Source organism: Alligator mississippiensis, chromosome 2 (genome assembly GCF_030867095.1).
Source record: "Alligator mississippiensis isolate rAllMis1 chromosome 2, rAllMis1, whole genome shotgun sequence".
Classification (NCBI taxonomy): Eukaryota; Metazoa; Chordata; order Crocodylia; family Alligatoridae; genus Alligator; species Alligator mississippiensis.
Window position 1 is genome coordinate 57,930,146 of NC_081825.1, and position 23,951 is coordinate 57,954,096.

Consider the following 23,951-nt stretch of genomic DNA (forward strand, 5'->3'; position numbering starts at 1 on the left):
TCCACCACACGGTCAGGGCAACTAGAACCCATGTGTGAAGCTGTCCAAGCTGTGGGCAGCTCCCACTCAGAGGCTACATTAGGGGCGGGCAATTATTTCAGTCAGAGGGCTGCTTACTGGGTTTTGGCAAGTCATCGAGTGTCACATGACAGGCAGCCAGGGGCAGCTAAATATTAATTTTCTAAATTTTTAGGGACCCCCGCAGGCTGGATAGAATGGCCTGGTGGGCCACATCCAGCCCGCGGGCTGCATTTTGCCCACCCCTGGGCCACATAGTGGCTGGGTGAGCAGCAGGTGATGGCCCAGGTGGGGGGCCAGGCTTCCCGGGGACCTAGCTTAGGACCAGAGGCAAGGGCCTTGCTGCTGCAAGCAGTGCTAGACCTCAACCCAAGCCCACTGTGGGGCTTGGCGCTGGACTGTAGGTGGCTGCCAGGGGGCAGGCAAGGCCAGGCCTGGTGACTAGGCCACAGGCAGCTGCCAGGGCCCAGGCAGGGTAGGGGCTGGGGGCTGGGGGCTAGGTGCTAGGTGGCACAAAGGTGACCACCAGGGCTAGGATGGTGTCCAGTACCCAGTGGTCCTCTTTCATTGCCTCCACTGCCTGGGCCACAATGGCGGACTGCTGCTTCTGGGCCTTGAGCATCCTCTCACGGAGGGTGATGTGCCTCTTTTTGAGGGTGAGGGGCCTGTCTTAGAAGGCATGTTTCTCCCAGTCCCTCTACCACTCCCAGTGCTGGTCCTGGGTTCATCAGGCCTATGAGTCCACCAGCTAGAGCCAGCTGTGTCCAGTGTGGTTGCGGACTGCTGCCTGTTTAGTCTATGTCCGAATCTCCGAATCAGCTCTGAATCTTCAAATCTGATTCTGCCAAATTGAATTGGGACAGTGACTCAAATCACCAAATCAAATCACTGTCCCTCCAAATTTACCGAATCCGAATTGAATACTTGCTGCTTTTCACAGGCCTAATATGTGCCACTGGCAGAGGTGGTGCATGCAGAGGGTGCTGGCTAATGGTGCCAGTGTCCTTGCAGGTGCATCCCCACTGGCAGCTGGTGCTTCTCCCCTGCATGCAGCTGCTGGACCTGCAGATCAAGGACAGAAAGGCTTTTGTGAGAGTTTGCAATATTTCAGAGACAACTTGCACTGTACCAAGGGGCTGGGCACCACCCAGCCTCAGATCAGGGGTTGTGTGTGTGCAGATGCCCAGGGACCATGATAAGTTGGCTGGGCAGCTGCTGCCACAGGCAACTGCAGGCCAAGCCTTCTGTCTCTACTCCCTCCATGGGGGCAGAGAGGCTGCTTGCAGCAGGCAGCCTACCTTCCCTGTCTCTTACCCAGGCTGGGCCAGTTTTGGCTCCTGCTGGCAGCTGCTATAGTAGCTCTGGACCAACTCCCCCCCAACCTTCTCCTCCCTACAGGCCAGGCAGTTTTCTCCTGTGCCACCAGGCCTGCGGCACCCAAGGCCTGGGGGTGAAGGGATCCCACTTGGCTGTGATGTGGAGCTGGTGATGCCCCCCCACTGTCTCCCCAGCAGCCCTCTCCAGGGTCGTCACTGTTTGTGGTCTGCGCCCTAAGCGTGCCCTTTAGAGAGTCCCCTGAGTGTGCCTTGACAAGCTTTTTAAGCATGCTTGGAAATGCCTGGTCCACTACACCCTGCTGCTGCTGATTGCCATGATGCCCCAGGTGCAGCTGAGAACCTGGCATGGGCCCTCAGCTTTGATGATACCCCAGGCAAGCCCATGCTTCCCCACAATGTGCACCACTGCCTGAAGTGGTATTTCTGCCTACACTACAGGTCCCTGACCCTCACGGCTGAGAAGAAGAGTGCCATTTCCATCTATGAGTTTCTCTGCATGAGACAGACCCTTGGCTGCCTAGCTGGGAGGCTGCTGCCCGCTCAATAAAGTGCCTCCTGCCTCACTGCATGTTGGGGTGGGAAAATCCAGAAGGCAGGAGGCAACTTGGTAAGGCAGGACAGGGAGAGGAGGGGAGTGGGAGCACCTGATTCCCTCTTCAGAGCCCCAGGTGTGCAGCCTGGGGGGGTGAATAGGTGAGCTGGCATGGGCATCGGTGGCCGCAGAACCCCCTACCCTCCCCAGCTCTCCTTCCTGTGCAAGGCTTACCAGACAGGCATGGCAGGTGGTCTTGGCAGTTCAACTTTGTCCCTGGCAGTGGCAAGGTGGTCCAGCTTTCTGCAGTGTCCCAGGGTGTGGAGGTATGGCAACTGGCCACCTGGGTAGTGGCTCCCTCCAGGGAGGAGCTAGAACTGCTTGTCACAGGTACCATCCCTGCCCTGGATTTCCCACTTGGGGTGCACAGCTGGAGTTGGTGGGGCAGGTGTTGGCCTGGGCTGCCTGCACTGCCAGCTGAGGCCAAGGGTGGGGTACACACAAGGTCATGCTGCTGGGGCCCCATGTGACCCTGCCCTGGAGAGTCCTTATCAGCACTGGCCCACAGCACTGGCTCTGGCTGCCCACCTGGGCTAGAATATACATGGTAGCCCTTGCCATGGTCCCTCGTGGCTTGGAAGTGGTTCAGCTGCTACATGAAGGGCATGGTCTTGATGCAGCACTGCCACCTAGACTGCTTGTCCTGCATGCGGGCTGCAGTTCTGCATGCGGGCTGCCATTGTCTCATGGATGTGGGTGCTAGCCCAAGTGCCCTGGCCAAACTGCCACTGCATGTCTACCTCATCCAAGATTGCTATGAGGTCACTGACCTCTTGCTCGGCCAGTTGGAGCCCTGAGGTGGTGTCTCTGGCGTCAGGGATGCTGTCATCCCAGGTGCTGCCAGAGGCCTCAGGGGCTCAGGCAGGGACTCCAGGTGTTGTTGGGGCTTGCCACATGCCCACAGCAGATGTGCATGGTGTCAGGGAGCTAGGCAGCTGGAGGCACAGGGCTTGCGGGGCAGAGCTGGGGTCTGGAGGTCAGCTTAGGCCAGCTACAGAGGAAATACCCTGCCACATGGCTGGAGGAACTCCCATCCATGTAGCTCTGCCCTAGGCAGGAAGTTGGTTCCCTTCTGGCGTGGCTGACCGGTAGCAGATTTGCTCTTTGTCAGCATCTACGCATGCACTATTGCACAGTAGCTGGTCCATGGTTAGTTTAGTACCTGTATCTACAGGCAGTAGCTAACTGTGCAGTAAACTAATTTACTGCGCAGTAAATGCCATGCACTTATACACAGTGATGCTTTACTTCGCATTAGATTAGTCTAATGTGCAGTAAAGCGTCTTGTGTAGACATGCCCCCAGTGTGGGAAAAAATTCAGGTCTCAAAGACTTTACTTTGTTAATCAAGAAGTGTTAGAAAGGATCTACTGGAGAATATTGTGGAAGGTCAGGTGAGTCGTGTGTTAAAATTCCAGCAATGTTGCGTAGATCTAGAAGTTCAGTATCTTATTTTCTGATTAACTGATATATCCAAAATATGAATACACCCAAATAAAACAGAAGATTCTGCAGATGGGCTGGATGCTACATTTATTCATTAACATAATGATACAAAGAAACAGTAACTAATAAAAATTCCAGACAAAAAGCAGAAGGAGTAATGCAGACACACCAGGGTACTAAGGACAGATCAATACAAGAACATTTCAAGGATGAAAAAACCAAAAGAAACCAGTGCATAATAAAAATACGGAAGCTCACCATTTCATGTGAAACAGCAGGTGGTAACAGAACAGAAATATAAGCAGTGAGATAAGACAATCAAAGGTCATAGCAACGACACAGTTCATTTGATTAAGCAACTCTCTGAATGAAATAGTAAGCATCAAGGTTACCATTTTTGAGAAACTGTAAAATACACTAAGCTATTCCTCCTGGGCAGGCTTATTTCTGCTTTATCCTCAATACGGATTAGTATCTGCAAATTATCACATGTTCAGATTGTGAAGTTTTTAGATTATCATAACAGGTTTGGTGTCAAATCTGAATGCATGTAGTGATATAGGAGCTAAAGAGAACCCAAACAGCCATTGGTCCTATTCAGAATTACTTTTGACAATGGCTTCCTTTGGCTTGGGACATATGATAATACAACCTGGCAGCATGCTTATGTTACTTTTTTCAGTTAATTAAATTCTTATGGTTCAACTGGTTCTACTGGTTAAATAGAACAGGAGTTTTCAGTAGATGATATGCTATTGTTTTTTTTTAATCAGACTGAAATTCTTGGCACTCATGAGGCAGAAAATCACAGCAGTGGGCACACACTAGATATGTGTAAGCAATTAAGAAAAACTTGTCAGCTTTCTGATCGTTCAGGAACTATTGTCTGCTTCTGTCGGAAAATGTATGCCATGCAGAAAATCCTTTCCCATGTACTCCCTATACATGTCCAGAGGAGTATGGCAGTGCTGCAGATAGAAGTTGAATATAACTTCTTAAGTGGTGTTTTTGAAACATTACTTAACTAGTTGAAGAAAAATTGCCAGGACAATAGCAGTTGCGTATAGTAAGAACTGGATTATTTCTGGCTCAGCCCGTGTAAGTGTGTTGAAAAGAGGTAATGACAGTTCTGTTCAGATTCACATAAGCTCCACTGTCAAACAAGAGGCAAGACATATTACAAGCACTGTATAATCAAATCAAGTTCTTACCGGTTCCTTGTAACTTGTGGACATCTAATTATTATTAGCAGTTTACAGGAGAAAATATTAAGTAGAGATCAGAGTGCTTCCATCTTACAAAAAGAGGATCTAGCTCTGTTCTATGAGTTTCGTCTGTGTCATGTAGCAGGGAGGTGTGGTGATGTCATCACCTGAATGATTCCAAACAAGGAACAAGAATTTCAGTTGGTTCTTTTAGGGTGATTCTTGATGACACTAAATTGAAAACAAAGGCGGTGCAGTAAGGAAGAAAGAAAGGAAGAAATCTCATGGACTGAGAAGACTAGATCAGAGGAAAAAAGAAAGTATTTAAACCAAGATTGCCTATTTCCCCTCTCCCAACACCTTTTTTGGCTCTCAAAAGACTGGTTATTTTATGGAATTTAGTATTAATTCATAACAATGCATTTCAAAATGGCAGCTAAATCTCAGCGAAGTTATTGTATCTGGTTCGCTCATTAACAATAGAGAATAGTTATAGTTACTGATATGTCAAATCAGATTATGTTATATGATGTAAACTCTGATATAAACTTTCTTGGTTACGCTTGGGATGGAAAACTGAAGTTCAAGATAAAATAAAACAGTGTGTGGAAAAATTAATGTGGTGTAAGAGTGGAGTTGCAAGAGTCATGGCTATCATCTCCCTCCTTTAGGGAGGGTGGTTTTGAAATAAGTATGCTTAGGTTATATTCCCTGTTTGGTTTGTACTGAAGCTTTTCTCCTTCTCTTGTTTGTTTCATGTACAGATTATATAACTATCTCATGTTCTTGTCTTCCAGAACCAAAGAGAAGTATTGCTGGCCCTTAAAAAACCATCCGTTGGCAACAGATATTGCACAGCATTTTCTGAGATATCATATCCTTTGCCTGTATATAAAAGGGCAGTTGTAATTGTTAAATTGCCTGTTTTAAATGGGCAACACTTTCTCTTTGCATATGGCATGCATATAGTAGAAATATGTGTGCTTATGGTAAAAACGGGAAATTTTCCATGTAAAACTTTCAGTAATTTAAACCCTGTGATTGGTCTGTTTGTTTTGCCCTTAACTGATCCAGAGATCCTCTTTGGTCATAACCCACAGGGTTTGAGCAGCACTGCTTTAAAAGTTTTGTTCTGAACCTACAGTAGTTTGCCACATCTTGTCCACAGATTGATTATGGTACATTTGATTAGGCAACCAGTACTTACCTGTAGAATGACAAACTTGTCCATGCAGTACTTTAGCTACAAGGATTATTTTATATATATATATATATATATATATATATATATATATATATATATATATATATATATATTACTAGTAATACCTCATCTTCAACAGGTCTCAGGTATTTCAAATTAACTTTTATAAATATAGAATTTTGCTTGGTCTTTAAAAGGTCAGTTGTAAAGTAATAATATTGTTTACTCCAAATGGGAGGTGACTGCTACATTATATTGGAAAATACATAAAGATTAATAGTACTTAAGAAAACTATATTTCTTCATAGATGAAAAAAATCAGTACACAGTTACAGTTGCAGTTGTATTATTTATATGAAAAAATGCTATACAAACATTAATCTGGAACCCTTCTGTCAGGTGGTGTCAGCAGCAAGAAGGGCCTGGTTCAAATGTCTATAAGCTGTTTTTAAAATTAACAAATACACCTATTCAGAGCCCTACCCATAAACTTGGAAAAGCTAAGTACTTCTTCTTTTGAGTACCTCTCCTGAGCAAACAGTATTTTCTCTCTCACATGTACAAAATCTGTGTATAAATCAGAAACCTTGATTCTCGTGGAAATGAGCTCAGCATCAACTTGGTAAAAAAACCCCCAGCAACAATTAATAGAAGTCATGTTCATACAAATAGCAAGTTAGACACCCATCACCACAGAATGAGTTCTTTGGGCTGTTGTTCTTCACTTCAGTTTCCCCACCCACTGACATGTAGCAAGCAAATTTCCCTTTCGCATTTCATTCTCCCATTTTCTCCTTTGTGCACCCCACCTGAGGGTTGCTGTGTGTGGTTAGCAGAGACCCAGATTTGCATGTCCTGAAAGTACATCAAGGTCCTGAGGCTCCTCCATTATCAAATGATTGTGACTGTGCTTTGTAGAGGATCAGAGACAGATCCATTTCTCATCTGAAGTGGTGTCAAGCAAGGATGCAACATTGCCCCAATTCTGGCAAATCCACTTTTCTGACAGTCATCCTGGTTCTCATTAAGGACTGGCTTTCTTCTGGAACTAACACTAAGTACTGAACAGAGGGCTCTTCACTGAATAGAGGGCTCTGGGTCATTTTTGCTCAAAGACCAATGTACTCAAAACAACCAACGTTGATCTTCAATGACCCAATGACTTGCACACACTGAGGAAAACCTCTGGATTATATTGGATCTTTTTGGAGAAGCCTACTGAACTTTGGCATTCTCTCTAAAAATTGCGAAAACTAGAGTGCTCTATCAGTTTGCCCCAGCCATGAATGTGATCCCCCTCCCCAAGTTACCATCAAGGGAAAGACCCTTTAGGTAGTCAACCATTTCCCCTACCTCAGTAGCTATTTCTCTCAGAGAGAGAACACTGATGAGTGTTGCCAGTACAATTCTTTACCAAGGCATCTCAGGATTGACACGGCCACTCTTCTGATTTGGTATCAGGCAATCTTTATTCATAATCCCCAGACAGACATACAGATTTCCTCTCCACAATACAACCTGTCAGGCAAAATGAAAGCTTCTCAGCAGTAGTCTTTGGGGGCACTGATCCTCAGATCCTTTGTTGGATGCATAATGTTCCTAGGTGTCTTCTGACCCAATTTCCAGAAGCAGGAAACAGTAGCTGTGTCTGTCTCTCCAGGATACCCATTTGCACCTGCTTCCTCTTTTGATACTTTCACTTTTGCAGTGACAACTTTCTCTGACACCACCACCAATTATCTATCAAGCTTATAGTTTTTACCATATATAAATTTTAAAACAGAAGATGCATGGAAATTACTGCAATAGCCAACTTAGCATTTAATTTATAGCATCCTGCTTCTATTTTAGGTTTTAGTCTTGCTCAAAATCTTAGCATGACTCAAAATCTCACGCTACAATGAGAAGAGCCAGCACATGATCCAATGCACAAGTGCCTCCTTTGGAAAACTGCTTCGACATGTCTTTATTAATCGCAATCTCTGGAAAGACACAAAGATCCAGGTCTATGAAACAGTCATCATCCCCATTCATCACTATGGATGTGAAATGTGGGTGACATACCATTGTCATCTCAAGATCCTGGAGAGGTATCACCAATGATGCCTCTGAGAAATCCTCCACATCAAATGGGAAGATTGCCACACAAATGCCAGCATCCTTGATGGAGACAGTGTTACCAGGATTGAGTCAGGAATCCTCAAACACCAAAGGACTGGATGTCGTGTGTGGATCCTTGACTTGATACGCAAAACAAGTGCTTTGCTCTCAGCTTAGTAATGGTCAGAGGTCTTGGGGTGGCCAGAGGAAATGCTGCAGGGCCATATTGAAGGCATACCACAAAAGAACAGACACAGACCTCAAGAGTTGGGAGTCACTGGATGCCAACTGGCTCCAATGGCACTGGAACCTCAACCAAGCCACAGCTTTTTTTGAGGTAAAGCATCTTACTCCTAAAGTAGAGAAGAGCGAGCAGAGGAAGGAAAAGGAGAGAAATCCCAGCCTGCAGCCTACTTCCCCCTGGTGAAAGACCTGCAGCTTCTGTGGATGGATATATGTACACACACACACACACACACACACACACACACACACAAAGCTTTGTTATCCGGCACCCATGGGGAATGGGGGGTGCCAGATAACAAAATATGCCGGTTAATTGAGAGGCCCAAACAGGCATCTTTGCCTGTTTGGAATGCCCCTTGTCCCGCCGCATCTGGGGCATTGCTGCCCCTCCCGCAGGCCCCAAGGGACATGGAGGCAGGCCTCGCACAGCCTGCTATGCCCCGGGCCATGGGGGCTCAGAGAAACCGGAAGTGCCATAATGGATACTTCCGGTTTCACTTTTGCCTTTCAAGCCGGCATGCTGGTTAACAGAGCATGCCGGCTTGTAAGGTGCCGGTTAAGGCATTTTTACTGTATGTGTGTATATATATATATATATATATATATATATATATATATATATATATATATAAAAATGTTTTTTTAAGGAAATTTTTTTGTGTCCAAAGTCAAATCAGTCAAATCAACTCCAAATCCATGAGTCATTCAAGAACCATACATGGCATCCTCCATCTCCACCTGGGGCTTCAGCTGTTTCCAAATCCTTTGGTGGGCACCCTACATGCAGGCCCAAGCCCAGAACCTTGGGGTTTGGATGGATTTTTAAAAAATGTATTTAATTTGTATCTGAGGCCAAATTAGCCAAAACTAATTCAAAATTCAAGAGTCCAGAACCATAAGTGGCCCTACTACTGGCAAACATCCTCCACCCACACCTGGGGCTTCAGATGTTTCCAAAAACTTTGGGGGGCATCCTACAAGCAAGCTCAAGCTGGGAGGTTTGGGGTTCAGATGCCCCCGAGTTTTGCATGCCCTCAACCATATGGCCCCCAGAGCAAGCAAGGGAGGAGACTCCCATTTCCATAAACCAGGCTTAAATCTGTTGCACCTTGGCAGGTACTGAACCATGCCAGAAGCAGTTCTCCTGTGAGGTGGTTCAGGAAAACTGCCTTCTTGGACACACATAGGTGGTATTCCCCCCTCCCACTCTGCTTGATCTGAGCCTTCACAAGGCAGAGAGGCAATGGATCGTTTGTTTGTTTTTTTCTTAAAAACATTTTATTAGAAAACCAGACCGTAACAAAAGGCTCAAAACGACCTCCAAACAGAGGCACAGAGGCCTCACAAAAGGATAATACAACATTCCAAATAACATACTAAAAAAACCATCAGAATTGGTATCATATTGCATGTCATCTCATTTTTACACAGTATATACAAACATCCCTGAGTAGTGTCTATTGAACATATATTACACGTATCGTGTTAGACATCCTGTACTTTCCTGGAAAAAGAAAAGCGAGAACATACAGGTCCCTTTGTTGTCTCTATCCCATGTACAACCCTAGCCAGCCTTTTCTACCCACAAAGGCTGACTCTTAGTTTAGCCTACACCTGTGCTGGGCTGAAACAAACCCCTGAAGTCCAGTGGTTCAAGGATCAGACTCCTAAGCCATCCCAAGACCCACCAGTGAGGTGTGGTGGAGAGTGCCCTCGAGCTGGAGGACTGCCCATGGCTCCTGAGGGTTGCCTAGCCTCTTGGCCCTGATTTGAGTCTCGAGGGCTTCTGCTCTGCCCTTCCAGCGGGCAGGACTCTGGGGAGGGGAGGCAGCCCGCGCCTCAGCATGGGGCTTGCTTATCTCCTGGCCCTCCCTCGCCCCGAGCCTATCCTAAGGGCTCGGGTGTCCCGGGAAGGCGGGGGCCCGTTCCCCGAGCGGGGGAGGCTGGGCGCGCCCTGCCCGCCCCGCCCAGAGGCAGCAGTGTCCGAGCTGTGGCGCGCCAGACGGCGGCGGCGGCAGTCCGGCGATGTGGGCCCTCCAGAGACAGCTGCTGGCGGAAGCGGCGCTGGGTAGGTGCCGCCGGCTGCTCTCCCGCGGGGATGCCGGGGGGGGGCTCTTGCACCTGCCCGGGCCCTCGGCGAGGAGGCGCTGGGAATCCTCCCGCCGTGGCCAGGCGGGGCGGCTCCAGCCAGAGGGTCCCGCTGCGCGGGTGGGGAGAGCAGCAGGGCCTGGGGCAGCCCGCGGGGCGGCGGCGAGGGCGCTGCCCCCTGCTCTGCTGGGACTGCGTGCGTGCGCGCGCGCGCGCGTGTGGGGCCGGTTGTCAGTCTGTGTCTGTCTGACCAGCCTTCCCTGTGATGTGCTGAGATCCTGCACTGACCTCTGCTGCTGCAGGTCCCCGGACCTGTGTAGACCCTCTTTGCACACTCCATTTCTGGACACCAGCTTTGCTTTTTTTGATTCACAAACACTTCTGTCGAAGAGAAGTGGCTCTTCACCTGCCTGTATTCATTGTCTAAATGGAGAAAAGAAACCCCCGTCGACAGGAAAACAAAACAAAACAAAAAAAACCCCAAATCCCTCCTTTTGCATCAGGTATCCAGGTTGTAGCCGTATTGGCACAGAGGAAAAAGTAATCTGGACTTGTAGTAGAGATGATATCTTTTATTAGACCAACAAGATTTTTGCAAAAAAAAAAAATGTTCTTTAATTGAAAGCTTTCGGGCACGAACACCCTTCATCTGGCATCGGAGAAAAGATTGTAAAAGTTATTCTGGGTAGAAATGAAAGTTCATATGTCAGAGGATTTCACAGAGGAGTCAAAAGATGGAAAACTCCTTTGGACCATCAGTTCATAGCTGGCTCTCACCTCTGTGAGGTCCTGTGATGATGCAGACTACCTTGGAACAAAGGCAGGAGCAGGAGCAGAAGCTCAGGTTTCAGGTGGGCACAGTTGCTTCCTACTTGGAAAATATGAAGATGTGAAGTCAGCATGACCTGCGCTTATCAATATATCTTTTGAATGCATGATCTGTTTTGTTTATGTTCCCTCCTTGTCTCACCTGTTTGTTTCAAATATAATTATTTAACTTGAAATTTAAAAAAAAATCTCTCCAGAGAAGAGCTGCTACTGAAAATTCACAATCTGAACTCTAACCAGTGTATTTTAGGTGTAAATACATCTCAAGTAAAACGTAATAAGGAAAACACATTGATATAACTCTTTTACCTTTCTTTTAGGTTACATTTCATGGTCTCTTTTCCATGCCTTCCCATCTATGATTTATTACTTCCCCCTACAAACATTGGCACTTACTGGTTGGGAAGTTTTTGCCTTGGCTTATTTTTCTCCAGTATTCTTAATATTTGGTCCCTTTTGGAAGTTGGCTAACAACAAGTATATGTTAGCCCTGCTAAGACTGACTATGGTTGGTAAGTATGCTTTATGGTTTGTTTAATATTCAATTGATGGAACGGATTCAGATGATTGTAGTGGATCTTTCACCTTAATAACTTGGTATAAAATTGGATATTCCATGTTTTAAAATAAATTATGAGAAATACTCCATGTGTTCATGGCATTGGTTTTTAGAACAGTACAGCAGAGTTAAAAGTAATTTTTAATTCTGTTAATAAATAGAGACTTTCATATCGGTACAAATTCACATTCTATAGGAAAAATGCTCTTTAAAGTTATTTTATGCAAACTTTGGCACACCAGATGGGCTTGGGACCCTTCTGTAAATATCCTATCTTTGACAGTAGTCAGAATCCAGAGCCTTTGAAGGAATTTGTAAGAAACCTTTTGATGGACACTTCCAAAATGCCCTACTGAGGGGAAAGTTTCTTTCTAACTTATCAGTCAGTAGCTGCCTTGTGCCTTGAAGCACAGGTTTTCTATTCCTTCTTCTGGGGGTGATGAACCACTGGAACAAGCTACCTAGACAGCTTGTGGAATCTCCATCTATGGATGTTTTTAAGATCAGGCTGGACAAATGTTTGTCTAGAATGGTTTAGACAGGCATGATTCTGCCCTGAGCAGGATATTGGACTAGATGACCTCCTGAGGTTCCCTTCAGCCCTATTTCTCTATGATTCTGTGTCTTTTAAAATGTAATTTAACTGTAGATGTTCTGAGTCTTTATGCACATTTCTAAATCTGACTCCTGAGGCCTTGGAATTGCAAGTAAGATACTCTGTTGCAAGTAAATTCCAAAACTAAATAATGTAAGGGGTAAAAACAGTATTTTCTTTTATCTTTAAAATATGTTGCTTTTCAGTTTCAATGACCATCTCCTTCTTTTGGTATGAGGAGAGAAGATGATTAGAAGTACCCTGCTTATTTTCTCCAAGCTGTTGATTATTTTGTAAATCTTCATCCTATCACCTCTTATTAGTTTTCTCTCTTTGTTAACTTAACCTATTTGTCTTTTCAATCTTTCTCTAAATAGTAGAGGTGCATCGATACATTGGTTCAATATCAGATTGGCACCGATATAAAGAAAATTGGCCGTATTGGAAATCAGCCCAGTGCAGCCGATAATTTGGCTGATAAATTTCCGTGCTCGCGCGCAGCCACAGCACAGCATGCAGGCAGTGAGGAGCACAGCCCGACAGTGTGGAGAGCTGCATGAAGCTGGTAAGTCTGTTGTGATGGAAAGCTAGAGGGGAGGGGAAGGAAGGGGTGTGGGGTGGCAGATCAACGCCCCCCATGGTGAGGGAGGGAGTGGGGCTGCGGCTGGGGTAAGCGCTGCCCAGCCGTGGTGGGGCGGGGCACAGGATGGAGCCATGGCTCATCTGGGGAGTGCAGGGGGGGGTGCCCCCCTGGATCTGCTCAGGGTGGGGTGGGCAGGCTGCAGCTGTGGACTGGAGCTGGGGCTGTGTTGGGCTCTTCTCAGCAGGTGGCTGGGGTTGGGGTGGGTAGTGGTGGTGCTGGGAGGGAGCTACCAAGAGGGCTGCAGCCACCCCAAATTTCACTGTAGCCCACCCTAACCCCTGTCTCAGTGCCATCACCATCCACCCGGAGCAGCCCTGGCTCTTCCCAGCGCACAGCTGGGTAGGCTGTGGCAGTGCTGGGAGGTGGGGTTTGTAAGGGACTATGGTGAAATTTGGAGTGGCTACAGCTCCCCCCCCCCCCATAGCCCCCTCCCAGCACCACCACTGCTTGCCCCAAGCCCAGCCCCTGCCAAGAAGAGCCTGGCACATCCCTGTCTCCAGCCTTCAGCTGCAGCCCACCCTCCTCCACACAGATCCAGGGGGCACACCCCCCCCATGCCCTCCCTGGGTGTGTGCAGGGGCAGGAGTCCACCCACCTTTCTAGTGCTCCCCAGACAAGCTGTGACTCCGTCCCATGCCCCACCCCGCCCCACCCGGCTGGGCAGCATCTGCCCCAGCCCCATTCCCTCGCCCACCGTGGCAAGCATTGATCTGCCCTCCCATGCCCCTTCCCTCCCCACTCCCTTTCCACCCCAACAGACTTACCAGCTGGACACAGCTGTATTGGAAATCGGATCAGTATTAGCCAATATGCCTCCTTAGAAATTGGCTATTGGTATCGGCCCTCAAAATCTTTATCGGTGCACCCCTACTAAATAGAAGTTCTCTGGGCCTCTGTTCACCTGCCCATAGCCTGTGGCCATAGGTGACTGGTAGGGGGTGCATGTGCCCCCCCGATGGGGCCGGTTTCCCCCCTGACAGCCAACACTGATGCTGTCAGCAGGGCTGGTGCCCACCCTGACAGGGCTGCTGCAGTTGGCAGCTTCTGCAGGTGCCCCCCCAGATTTAGGAGGCACCAGTTGCTCATGCCTGTGACTGTGCTGCCCATTCTATTAATCTTCTTGGGATTCTTTAGACCAAAGAAGCATAGTGGTGGGCTTCCCATCAAGCCAGCTTTAGCTATCCCCTGTTACTATTATTCCAAGTTGAGGGCCATAAGGATCTCATTTTTGTGTGTGCCTAGAGACCAAGGTTGCTTTATCTGGCCTTGCCAGTATGAAGGTGCTTTCGGTTTTTGAGGATCTGAGCTGGGCCACATGTGGGCCACAGGCTAAGTTGGAGGTGCATGACTTGGGAAAAGAAGAAGCATCACATCTATGTTTCAGACAACAATTAACATGTAGCTTTAGAACCTTGAAAAAGTTAGAGAAAACCTAAACATAACAAAAAGCCTTAAAATAAAAGCTAGCAAAAGTAAAAAAAAAAAGAAAGAAAAAGAAAAGCTAATCAAATGTCTCTGTGGTGATTTGAGAAACATGTCTAGGTATATCTTAAGATTTTGTTCTGTATATGGTTGCGAATATGTCTGTTATTGATACCCAAGCTAGCCTTAAACAGGTTAACTTGAATTACTAGAAGTCTCTGAGCCACAGAATTCCTTGCAAGCCAAATTATTTTCCTGAGAAGCAAGGTAGCTTGTTTAAAGATAGTAGCAAGTGCAGGTGTCTTTACACTATGGTGAAGTCTGAGGTATAACCATAGCCTGTATTGTACTTCAAACTCTACTTTAATTGTAAAACTAGTCTTCCTAGTGTCTGTCTTTTTATCACCATTTTGGAGTAGAATTCCAAAGGCATATTGACAGAGAGTTAACAATATAAAATCATGATGCAAGGTTTGTTTGTTTGTTTGTTTTTTTTCTTCTGAAGCTTTGTGCTACTGTCTACAACTAAGGCTGAATTTTTAAACTGGATTATGCCGATGCTTCTGCCACTACTTGGAAAACTAATTTTTCTAGTTAAAGGATCTTGCTTTTCAATTCAGAGTCATACCAATCACCAAATTGGGCTCAGGAGGGATCTTTTCCCCCCAGGTCAGATTGGCAAGGACTTACCCATGGCATATTGCAGGGTGTTTTGGGTGTTTTTGGTTTTATGCCTAGTGGTTTTGTGTTAGGGTTTGAAGTGAAGATTTTGTGAAATCCTTGATTAAATGGCTTACTGCAAATAGCAGAATTCTTAACATTTTCTAACTGAAAATGTACTGAATAACTTTGAAAAGTAGTACCTTGGTTAGGGAGAGAGGATTAAAGGCAATATATAATAAAAAGTGATAGAGACATCTCAGTCTTTAGGTTTCCTGAAGTGCTTGCTTCATGTGATCCACAACACTACATATCTGTATGCAGCAGTTAATATCAAGGGAGTCTCAAATAACTGTAGCTGCTCTGTATATCAGTCCTCTAGTTGATCCTTTGGATGGACTGCCTGGTTGTTCTCTCTGTTGCTGTCATTGGTGATTTAATTGTGCCATCGAAGCTTTTGGTGACCACATGTGTACCAAATGTATAGTGGCATTTCTTGGCAAACACATCCTGTAAGTCACTAGTTTTGCACTGTAATGACATTTCCATACCAAGAAAGCTGCCAAAGCCAAAATAATAGTGATAGAGGCAATTGCTGACTTTGGCTACAATTTCTCCATTATTGAACTTGCTCTAGAACAATTGATAAAGATGGGAAGCACTGAAATATCAGTTTGCCACACCTTAGCACCCACGTTGCACTGCTACACAGTACAATTAATTATAACCATAGCTCTGTCACAGGTGAGACATTTGCTGTTGCCTACATGGAGATCAACTGGAGAAGCTGCAAAATTATGGTGGTTGCTGCCATACTAGCATCCATGCCTTTCAGCCATCCTCCAGCATTGTCTCTCGTGCTTGTATCATGTCTGTAATAGATTAGTAATAAGTTGATCATCATTAGGAGTTGGAAGCTGTCCTATGATAGGGGGACTTTTGTACAGGTTGGCTGATTGATTAAACCAAAGTGTGCTGCTGCTTGTCAGGTTTAGTGATCAGGCAGTATTGTTGGTGTATTCAAGGCTACAAAGCAAAAAGGTGTTCAGTTGAGTGGAAGTGACATCTGCCTCTTTCAGACAAAGCTAATATTGAGCAATTGGCTGAATGCCTGTGGAAACAGGAGATCTTGCTGTATGTCAACCATTAACTTACGTACAGCTTTCCAGTCCATTATAAAGCTCTGCTGTCAGTAACACATTTTTCCTGTGGCTGCCAAGTCACCTTATCAGATTTCACAAGCTTTTTACATGCACTGAGTAAAAGACAAGCAGAAATAGTTAAAAAGCACTGAAAGGGGCTTATTAAATTCATAATCTTCTCACAAAGATAGAGAGACTACTACTCCTGAAGTTCCGTGTGGCCAAATGCAAGGAATAATCAAATGCACAAATCAAATACATAAACATAAAATGGTGACACCTGGCTGGATGGCAGCATTATGGAAAAGGAGTTGGGAGTGTTGGTAGACCACAGACTCAATATGAGTCTGTAGTGTGATGCAGCAACACAAAAGGCTGCATCAATAGAAGCATTAGCTGCAAGACAGGAGATGAAAGTGCCTCTCTGCTCAGCACTGGTTAGACCTCATCTGGAGACTGTGTGCAGTTCTGGGCTCCACATTTAAAAAAGTATGTGGAGAATATAGAGGTGGTCCAGAGGTGGACAACAAAGAAGATAAAGAGCTTGAAAAGCATGTCATATGAGGAGAGGCTGAAGGAGCTAGGCATGCTCAGCTTGCGGAAAAGGCACTTAAGAGGGGACATGATAGCAGTCTTCAAATACTTGAAAGACTGCCGTAAAAAAAGGAAAAGGACCTTTTCTCTCCTGCTTCAGAGAGATGCACATGAACCAATGGCTTGAAGTTGCAGCAGAGTAAGTTAGATTGGCTATCCAGAGAAACCTCTTCACTATTAGAATAGTGAGGCAGTGGAATAGACTGTCTAGGGAAATTGTGAACTCTCCATCACTGGAGGTGTTCAAGAAGAGATTGGACAACAAGTGGTTGGGTATGATCTAGGGGTCTCTCTGCCTAGGTTCTACCATGGGTGTTTCTCATGCTTCTGATCTTTGCTGGTTGCTTCCATCCCCTGCTTTCTGCTACATGTGTCAGGGTGTTTTTAAGTTTTCCTCAGAGGCATTTGGTGCTGGCTACAGCTAAGGCTGGGGACTTTGATTCGGGTGTGCCAATGTTTCTGCTGGGACCAAAGCTGGAGGTTCCTGGCTAGAGAATCTTGGCTCTCTGCTCAGGGTCAGACTGATCACCATATGTGGGGTCAGGAAGGAATTTTACCCCATGGCCAGATTGGTATGGACTGTGCTGGTTTTTGCTTTCTTCTGTAGCGGGGGATATGGCCCTCTACCAACGATCTCTCGAGCATGGATTTACAACATTTCATAGAAGTTGCCTATTAGCTGCTGTGGTTCCCCTGCTTTACCTGTGGCATGTTAGGGTGTTGTGCCTGGGTTGACAGTAGTCTTCCATAGAGTTTAGATTATGGTTTGTATGGGAAAGTTTGGATAGGGATGATCCTCTCTCAGGCAAGGGGTTGAACTACACGACCTCTGGAGATCACTTCCAACCCTATTGCTCTGTGATTCTATAATTCTATGATCTGGTCAGTAGTAGAATGACTAAGTCTAAAGACATATTGAATATCTTGGCTTTTGTCATGGAGGGCATTGCTGATCGAAGACTTCAACATGGAACCAATGACTTTTCCTGAGACAAACAACTGTAATATTTCTATAATTGCTACAGTTGGTTTAATTCTTTCATTGGATTTATCACCTTAGTAACTTGGTACAAAACTGGACATTCCAAGTTTTTAAATACATTATGAAAAACATCCTATGTGTTCATGGTATTGGTTAGTATACCAGTACAGCAGAGTGAAAAGAAAACTCCATTTTAATTCTGTTAATAAATAGAGACTTTCATATCAGTACAAATTCCCATTATATAAGAAAAATGCTTTTTAAAGATTATATTATGCAGACTGTGGAGCTCCGGTGAAGGGGGCGGCGTGGAGCCCCAGTGAAGGGTGTGGTGTGAAGCCCCAGTGAAGGGGGCAGAGTAGAGGAGCCCCAGTGAGGGGGCAACCCCATGTGAGGGGAGTAGGCCAAGGTATGTCTCCGGACGCCTAAGGCTGTAGTTTGGGCCAGGGGCCAAGTAAAGGGGGCTCAGTCAGAGAGGGGTGAGTCCTGACCCCAGTAAGTCCTCCACCACTGGGAGGCTGAGTGTGGGTCGAAAGCAAGAGCTTTAGTAGAGCACAATGACGTGTTGTTCCAGAGAGGGAGTGAGAGTCCCCATGAGACCCTGGAGAACCAGTTGTGGTGTGAGTTAAGAACACCCCAGTGCAGGAGAAAAACCAGAAGCCTGGGAACCCAGTATGTTTGATTATATAGAGTTGCCCTGGAAGGGGCCAGGGCAAGCTTAGACCCGGTCGGGTAATTGGCTGGCCACTACCCCGGTGAGGGTCACGGGAGAGACCCAAAAGACAGTACGTCTGCCACCCAAGGTACGAACTAGGTAAAGCCTACGGCCTAAGGGGCCTGCTCCAAGAGGGAGCAAGGCAGTATAAGTTGTCAATGTGTGAAAGAGACCCTGTGAGAGAGGGTAGAGTGTGAGAGGCTCTAGTGAGAGGAGGGCAGTATGGATGTGAGTGTGTCTGAGACCTGACAACAAGGCCTAAGCTTGGTCCAGCTGTAGGCTGGGAGCACTGTGTTATCTGGATGCCATCTGTGAGGCTTGGGCTGTGGTGTAGGGGAGGAATGGAGCTGCAGATAGCACCCCCTGGCTTCGGGGCAAGAATGGGCAGCCTCCCGCCTCAATTAATATCTTAATTAATTAACAACAAGGTGTGGCAGGTTAGTCAGGTGGGTGGCGTGCCCAAAGGCAAGTGGGTAAACTAGCACTGTGGCTAGTCGGGGAGCCCACTTTGCCACACAGATTTTGGCACGCCAGATGGGATTGGGACCCATTTTTCCTATACTGCCTCAAGTGGTCTAGAAGAGCCTTTGCAGCTGTGGTATCAGGGGAGAAAAACAGGTTGAAGAGATTTTTGGCTACAGCCTGTTGGCCATGCTGATAATTAGAATTTTTTTCCCCAGGATTTTTTTACATTGTGGTGTTTTATTTAGCAAATATAATTATTAGGGAGCTTGCTAATGAGCAATGAGGTCTTTGGGGTCCAGGTCAGAAGTGCCGTATTTTAAAAATTACTTTCTATTTTGTGGCTGTGTATAAAGGATGTGAAAGATTCTCTTGACCTGTTTGTGGGTTACACATTAAAAAAAAGATATGGTTCGAGCTCTGGTCAAGCTGCTCTGGAGATGAGCTGTGCTACTGAGTGGCGTTGATTGGAGATCTAATGCAGTGTTTAGGCACTGCAGAAAGTACACTGGACAGTGGGACTTCCTAAACAGAGCTAGCTTCTGCCACTATGGGGATATGATCCACCCTGTGTCCCCATCCAGGCTCGTTCTGAGGCTTGTAGTACTATTGGCAGCACTAGTAACATCTCTATCCCTTTTTATTCTTTATCCAGCTATCCCTATAGTGTCTCTTTGCAAGAGTTTGCCTTGAGAGGGATCACAGCCTGTCCTCTTCCCTTCTCCCCTAGGTGTCAACCTATGCTGGACCAGTTGTGATTTAGCCCTTACCTCTCTGACTTCTTGTGCATAACAGCAGCAATAAGGGATGAGATGGGAACAGTTTCTTCACCCTCTCTGTTCTTAGTACAGCCAGTGAGAACACTAGGTCCCTCTGGAGCCTCAGATAGCCTATGCCTGACTATTACCAAGGGTTCTGGGACACAGTTAAACCACCCTAAACTACCAAATGCCCCACCTTTAAAGCAGCAGAAGCAGCAGCTTTTCTTAAAGGCTTGGACACTTTCTATATCCAGCTGACGATTCTCACCTTCAAGTGGTCTAGCTACTTCATGCTGTCACTCTTCTTTCTGTCCTAGCATGCCATGTCTCCCACTCATTCTCTTCCCCTGCAGCTTTGTGCCTGTTGGCTCCCTGCCTTTTCTTTCCTGCCTTCTCCTCCCCCATTCCATTCATCTACCAGGCCCAGATCTCCCATACCTTTCCTCTAAGTCTAGCTCAAAAATTCACAGCAAAACTATTTTTCAATGGAAAATTGACATTTTGATTAAATGTAATTGTTCTAGTTAGAGTGCCTGCTCCCTACATTAGTTTTTGGCTATTCATTTAAACAATTACAAAAACCTCAAAACTATGTTTGTTCATTTCATTCATTTGGGAAAAATATCTATTTTCTGAAGACCCCTTCCCCCATCTCCTCCCCTGCCAGGCACCCTTTCCAGTCATACTTATCTCCTGCTTCACTCCTGTATCCCTTCTCCTTATCAAAACTCAGGCATACTATTTGCTTGTTAAAATCAGTGCTGTATTGTCTCGTTGTGTGTACACCATACACATGCTGTGTGTGAGGATCCATATATTTATAGTGAGGGAACATCTAGCCACCAGATGAAGGTTCAGCTGTAACATATGTAAATATACCCACCCTCATTTAATTTGGCTCGCATGAGTAATGATGGAGAGGAAGGCACAGCAAGATGGATTTCAATGCAGACTAACAATCCAAATCTGTATCCAGCATTGCCATCTATGCTGAAGTCCATGCTACCACCATAATTTCTGTAGCCTCTGTGCGGGCCGGGGGCGAGCCGGGCCCGTCTTTGCGCACGCGGGCTGTGGCCAGCAGCCCAGGCACGCGGGGTCAGAGGAAACCGCGCGGAGGCAAGGCACGCGCGGGCTAGAATTAGTCACAGAAGCGTAATGGTTGATTGAAAGATTATTTACTTACACCCAAGATGGTCGCGGTGTAGGCTGGACAGTTTTCCAGGTGCAGCTCCGCTTAAATCCTTGTTGGAGGACTATGACAAATTCGGTTCTTTGGCCCCGGAGTTGTTTAGGCTCCGCGGGTTCGGCAATTCTTTCCCACGGAGTTGTCGAAGTTCCGTGGGCTCTGTTCGATTCTCAGGTCCCCGGAGTTGTTAAGGCTCCGTGGGTTTGAAAATTGAGCATATAGGAAAGGGATACGTCTAGGATTGCGCTCGGCGACAGGGAGAGGCTAGAGGCTGTTCAGACCTCTGTTGCCTGCTTAAGAAATGCGTTGGGTCCGTGAGGATCCGCAGCACTTAGAGATCTTCACGCTCTTTAGGTGATTTCTCTCCAAGTGATTTCTCTCCAACTTGGGCGGAAGCCACCCAAGCCCTTTATACGGCTAGCAAGCCAATTGCTAGCTGCCACGTATGCATATATTAGAGTTGCCCAATAATGTGGTACGAACTCTTATACAAATGGCGGGAACTCCTTTGCACTGTGCATCTCCAAGATACAAAAGAAATGAACCATGCAAAGAAGCTGCAAATTTGGCGGGAAATTCCCCGTTGCACTGGAGTTCTCTTCTGCAGCAGAGAACTCCACCGTGCAAGGAAGCTGTAATTTTAGCAGGAACATAATTTAGCGTTGCCGAAGCACACACAAACAAAACTCACAACTTTGGGTTGTGACAGCCTCATCTTACATTGTACAGCTGGGGCATTGTTTGGGGAACTTATTTGATAACATGCTATTTTATTTTAATATTTTTATCCGTTTTATAATTTATTTTGTTTTTTATTGTATGCCACACTGAGCTAATTTGGGGGAGAAAGGCATACAAATCTAATTAACAAAAGGAAATGCCCTCTAATCCGTTCTAAATCTACTTTATTCCCAGTAACCAATCCTAGCTATCATAGTAGCTTTGCTTTATTCCACTGGGGTCCACTGATCATGTGCTTCTCTATCTAGTATTTTGAACTGTGCTATCTTGTTTCTGCTGTTGATAAGCTACATTTTTATCAACTGGGGTAACTCAAAGAAGTAACTTTAGTATCACTACAATGTTGAAACTTTCCCACTGGCTGAATTGTTAGATGTAGCACTGCTGTAACATGCAAACTGTACCTTTTTGATCAGAACTTCTTTAACTTGGAGAGGGACCAACCTGCTTGCCAGACCCTTTTCCAGCTTGGAACATTTGGCATGTTCATCATTAGCTTGGATCAGTTTCACAAAAGGATTCTATACTATTTCACAGAACTAATATTTATGGTTGGTTCATTAAAACAGACTACACACCCCTCCCCCAGCAGTGAGGGTCCCCCATAAAATGGAACTGTCACCCTTCACCCTATCCTGCCAGTGTGCTTAAGTGATGCCTTTATTTAGAGATAAGGAAAGCAGGAGGAAGACAGCCTGTGAAACACGAATTTGACACCTTCTATTCTCATATCATGACTCAAGGGTGAAACTTGTTTCCAGTCTACCTACAAGAAAGCTAGCTCTCCCACTAGTGTGTAAATCAAGAGTAATGCTGTATTTGCAATCTGAGGTATTTATAAAAAGGGGGCCAAATCACTATCATTACTAAGATCCAATAATTTTCCTTATGCAGTAACTACCTTCAGGTCATACAGCCTTTGTTCTTTTTTATTTATTGCCTCAAGCTATATGTGTTTCTCTACTGCTAATTCTTTAGCCTTTCATTACCTGTTGCCGGTATATATCAGCTGCCTTTTTTAGGGACTCAGTGGGCATGTCTACACATTCATTGATGTGCTTTTGGTAATGCGCATTACATTTAGTGCCTCCATTGTGAGGTACTAGAAGAAGGTGCATTAGCCTATTTTAATGCACATTAGCAAAAGAGCACTTTTCTGTGACACTTTAATGTGCATTAAAATAGGCTAATGCACATTGAAGTGCTAGTGAAGACATACCCACTGTATGCTAAGATTCCCTTTAATCCATGTTGTTAATTTAATCCCTTTCTACATTTTACTAAATGATCTCTATCTCTTTCAGAAGTCCTTTAAGTCAGTTTCATTAGCAATTGATATTCTGAAGCCTTTTCTGCTGAAAACTGTTCCTTTAGATAGAGCTCCATGCTATTACTGAATATGTGGTATGAATCAGACGTCTTTTTTGCTCAAGTCCTAATATTGTATCACTGTCCCACAGTTTCCTTCCTTCCCCATTAATGTATTTTATTCTATGATTCTCTGGGAATAGGGTACAAGGATCAGTCTCATAAGATGCCACAGTCTATTTTGCAAATCAGGAGCAAGAGAAGGCTCAGCCTCAGGGAGCATGTCTACATAAGATGCTAAAAGAGTAGTAGACTAATTCTACTGTGCATTAGCGCCTCATAGTGAAAGCTATACTAATACACAGTAGAATTAGTCTACTGCACATTAGCATCACCTGAAAGACATGTGCTGGCACTACTGTGCAGTAGGGCTGTGTGAAATGGCTGTTTCATTTCTGTTTCAGATTCGGCCATTTCGGAGGGACAGTGATTAAATTTGGTGTTTCAGATCACTGTTCTGTTTCGATTTGGCTGAATCTGTTTCAGCGTTTCCATGCTGTTTTGGTGCTGATTCAGAGATTTGGATCAGCTGGGGAGAGGCAGGCACAGCTGGGGGGCTGCAGGTTCTCCTGTGGCTCCTCTGGCTGTGCCTGCCTGTCCCCAGGCAGGGGAAGCTGCAGAAGAAGCCTCCATGGTTGCCCCACCTGGCCCCAGCCTCCTGGTGCCCTGCTGAGCCACGTTGTGCCCACACCATGGGGCAGCTGCTGCGTGGGTGCTAGGTGGAGGGGTGATCCCCACTGCTCCCCAATGTCCTGTGCTGCATGGGGGGGGGCCTAAGCCATGAGTGCTCAGAGGCCCTGATTGTTGCTGCTACAGCCTATGAGTACAGGGCTATTTTTTTTGCTTTTTTTTTAAGTGCCAGGAGGCTGGTGCTGGGCTATGGATGGGGATGGGCAGGGCAGTAATGGGGGCTTCTCCTGCTGCTCCTCTGGCCTACCCTCTGCCCCACTGGGGGGAGCTGTGGGAGAAGCCCCTTTGGCTGCCATGCCCGGCCCCATCCCCTGCCCGGCCCCAGCCTCCTGGCACTTTAAAAGAAGGACTGAGGGGTTGTGCCA

General features: G+C 46.0%; 1 protein-coding gene across 1 annotated transcript in view; it reads left to right on the forward strand.

Moving 5' to 3' along the window:
* The first annotated feature begins 10,064 nt into the window (after positions 1-10,064).
* The window catches only part of CWH43 (cell wall biogenesis 43 C-terminal homolog), a 62,236-nt gene continuing 48,349 nt past the window's right edge, over positions 10,065-23,951 (forward strand). The window contains exons 1-2 of the mRNA XM_014594906.3: positions 10,065-10,215; positions 11,384-11,575. Coding sequence (XP_014450392.1) covers positions 10,173-10,215; positions 11,384-11,575 — 235 coding nt within the window. The 5' untranslated portion in view covers positions 10,065-10,172. The remainder of the gene's footprint in view (positions 10,216-11,383; positions 11,576-23,951) is intronic.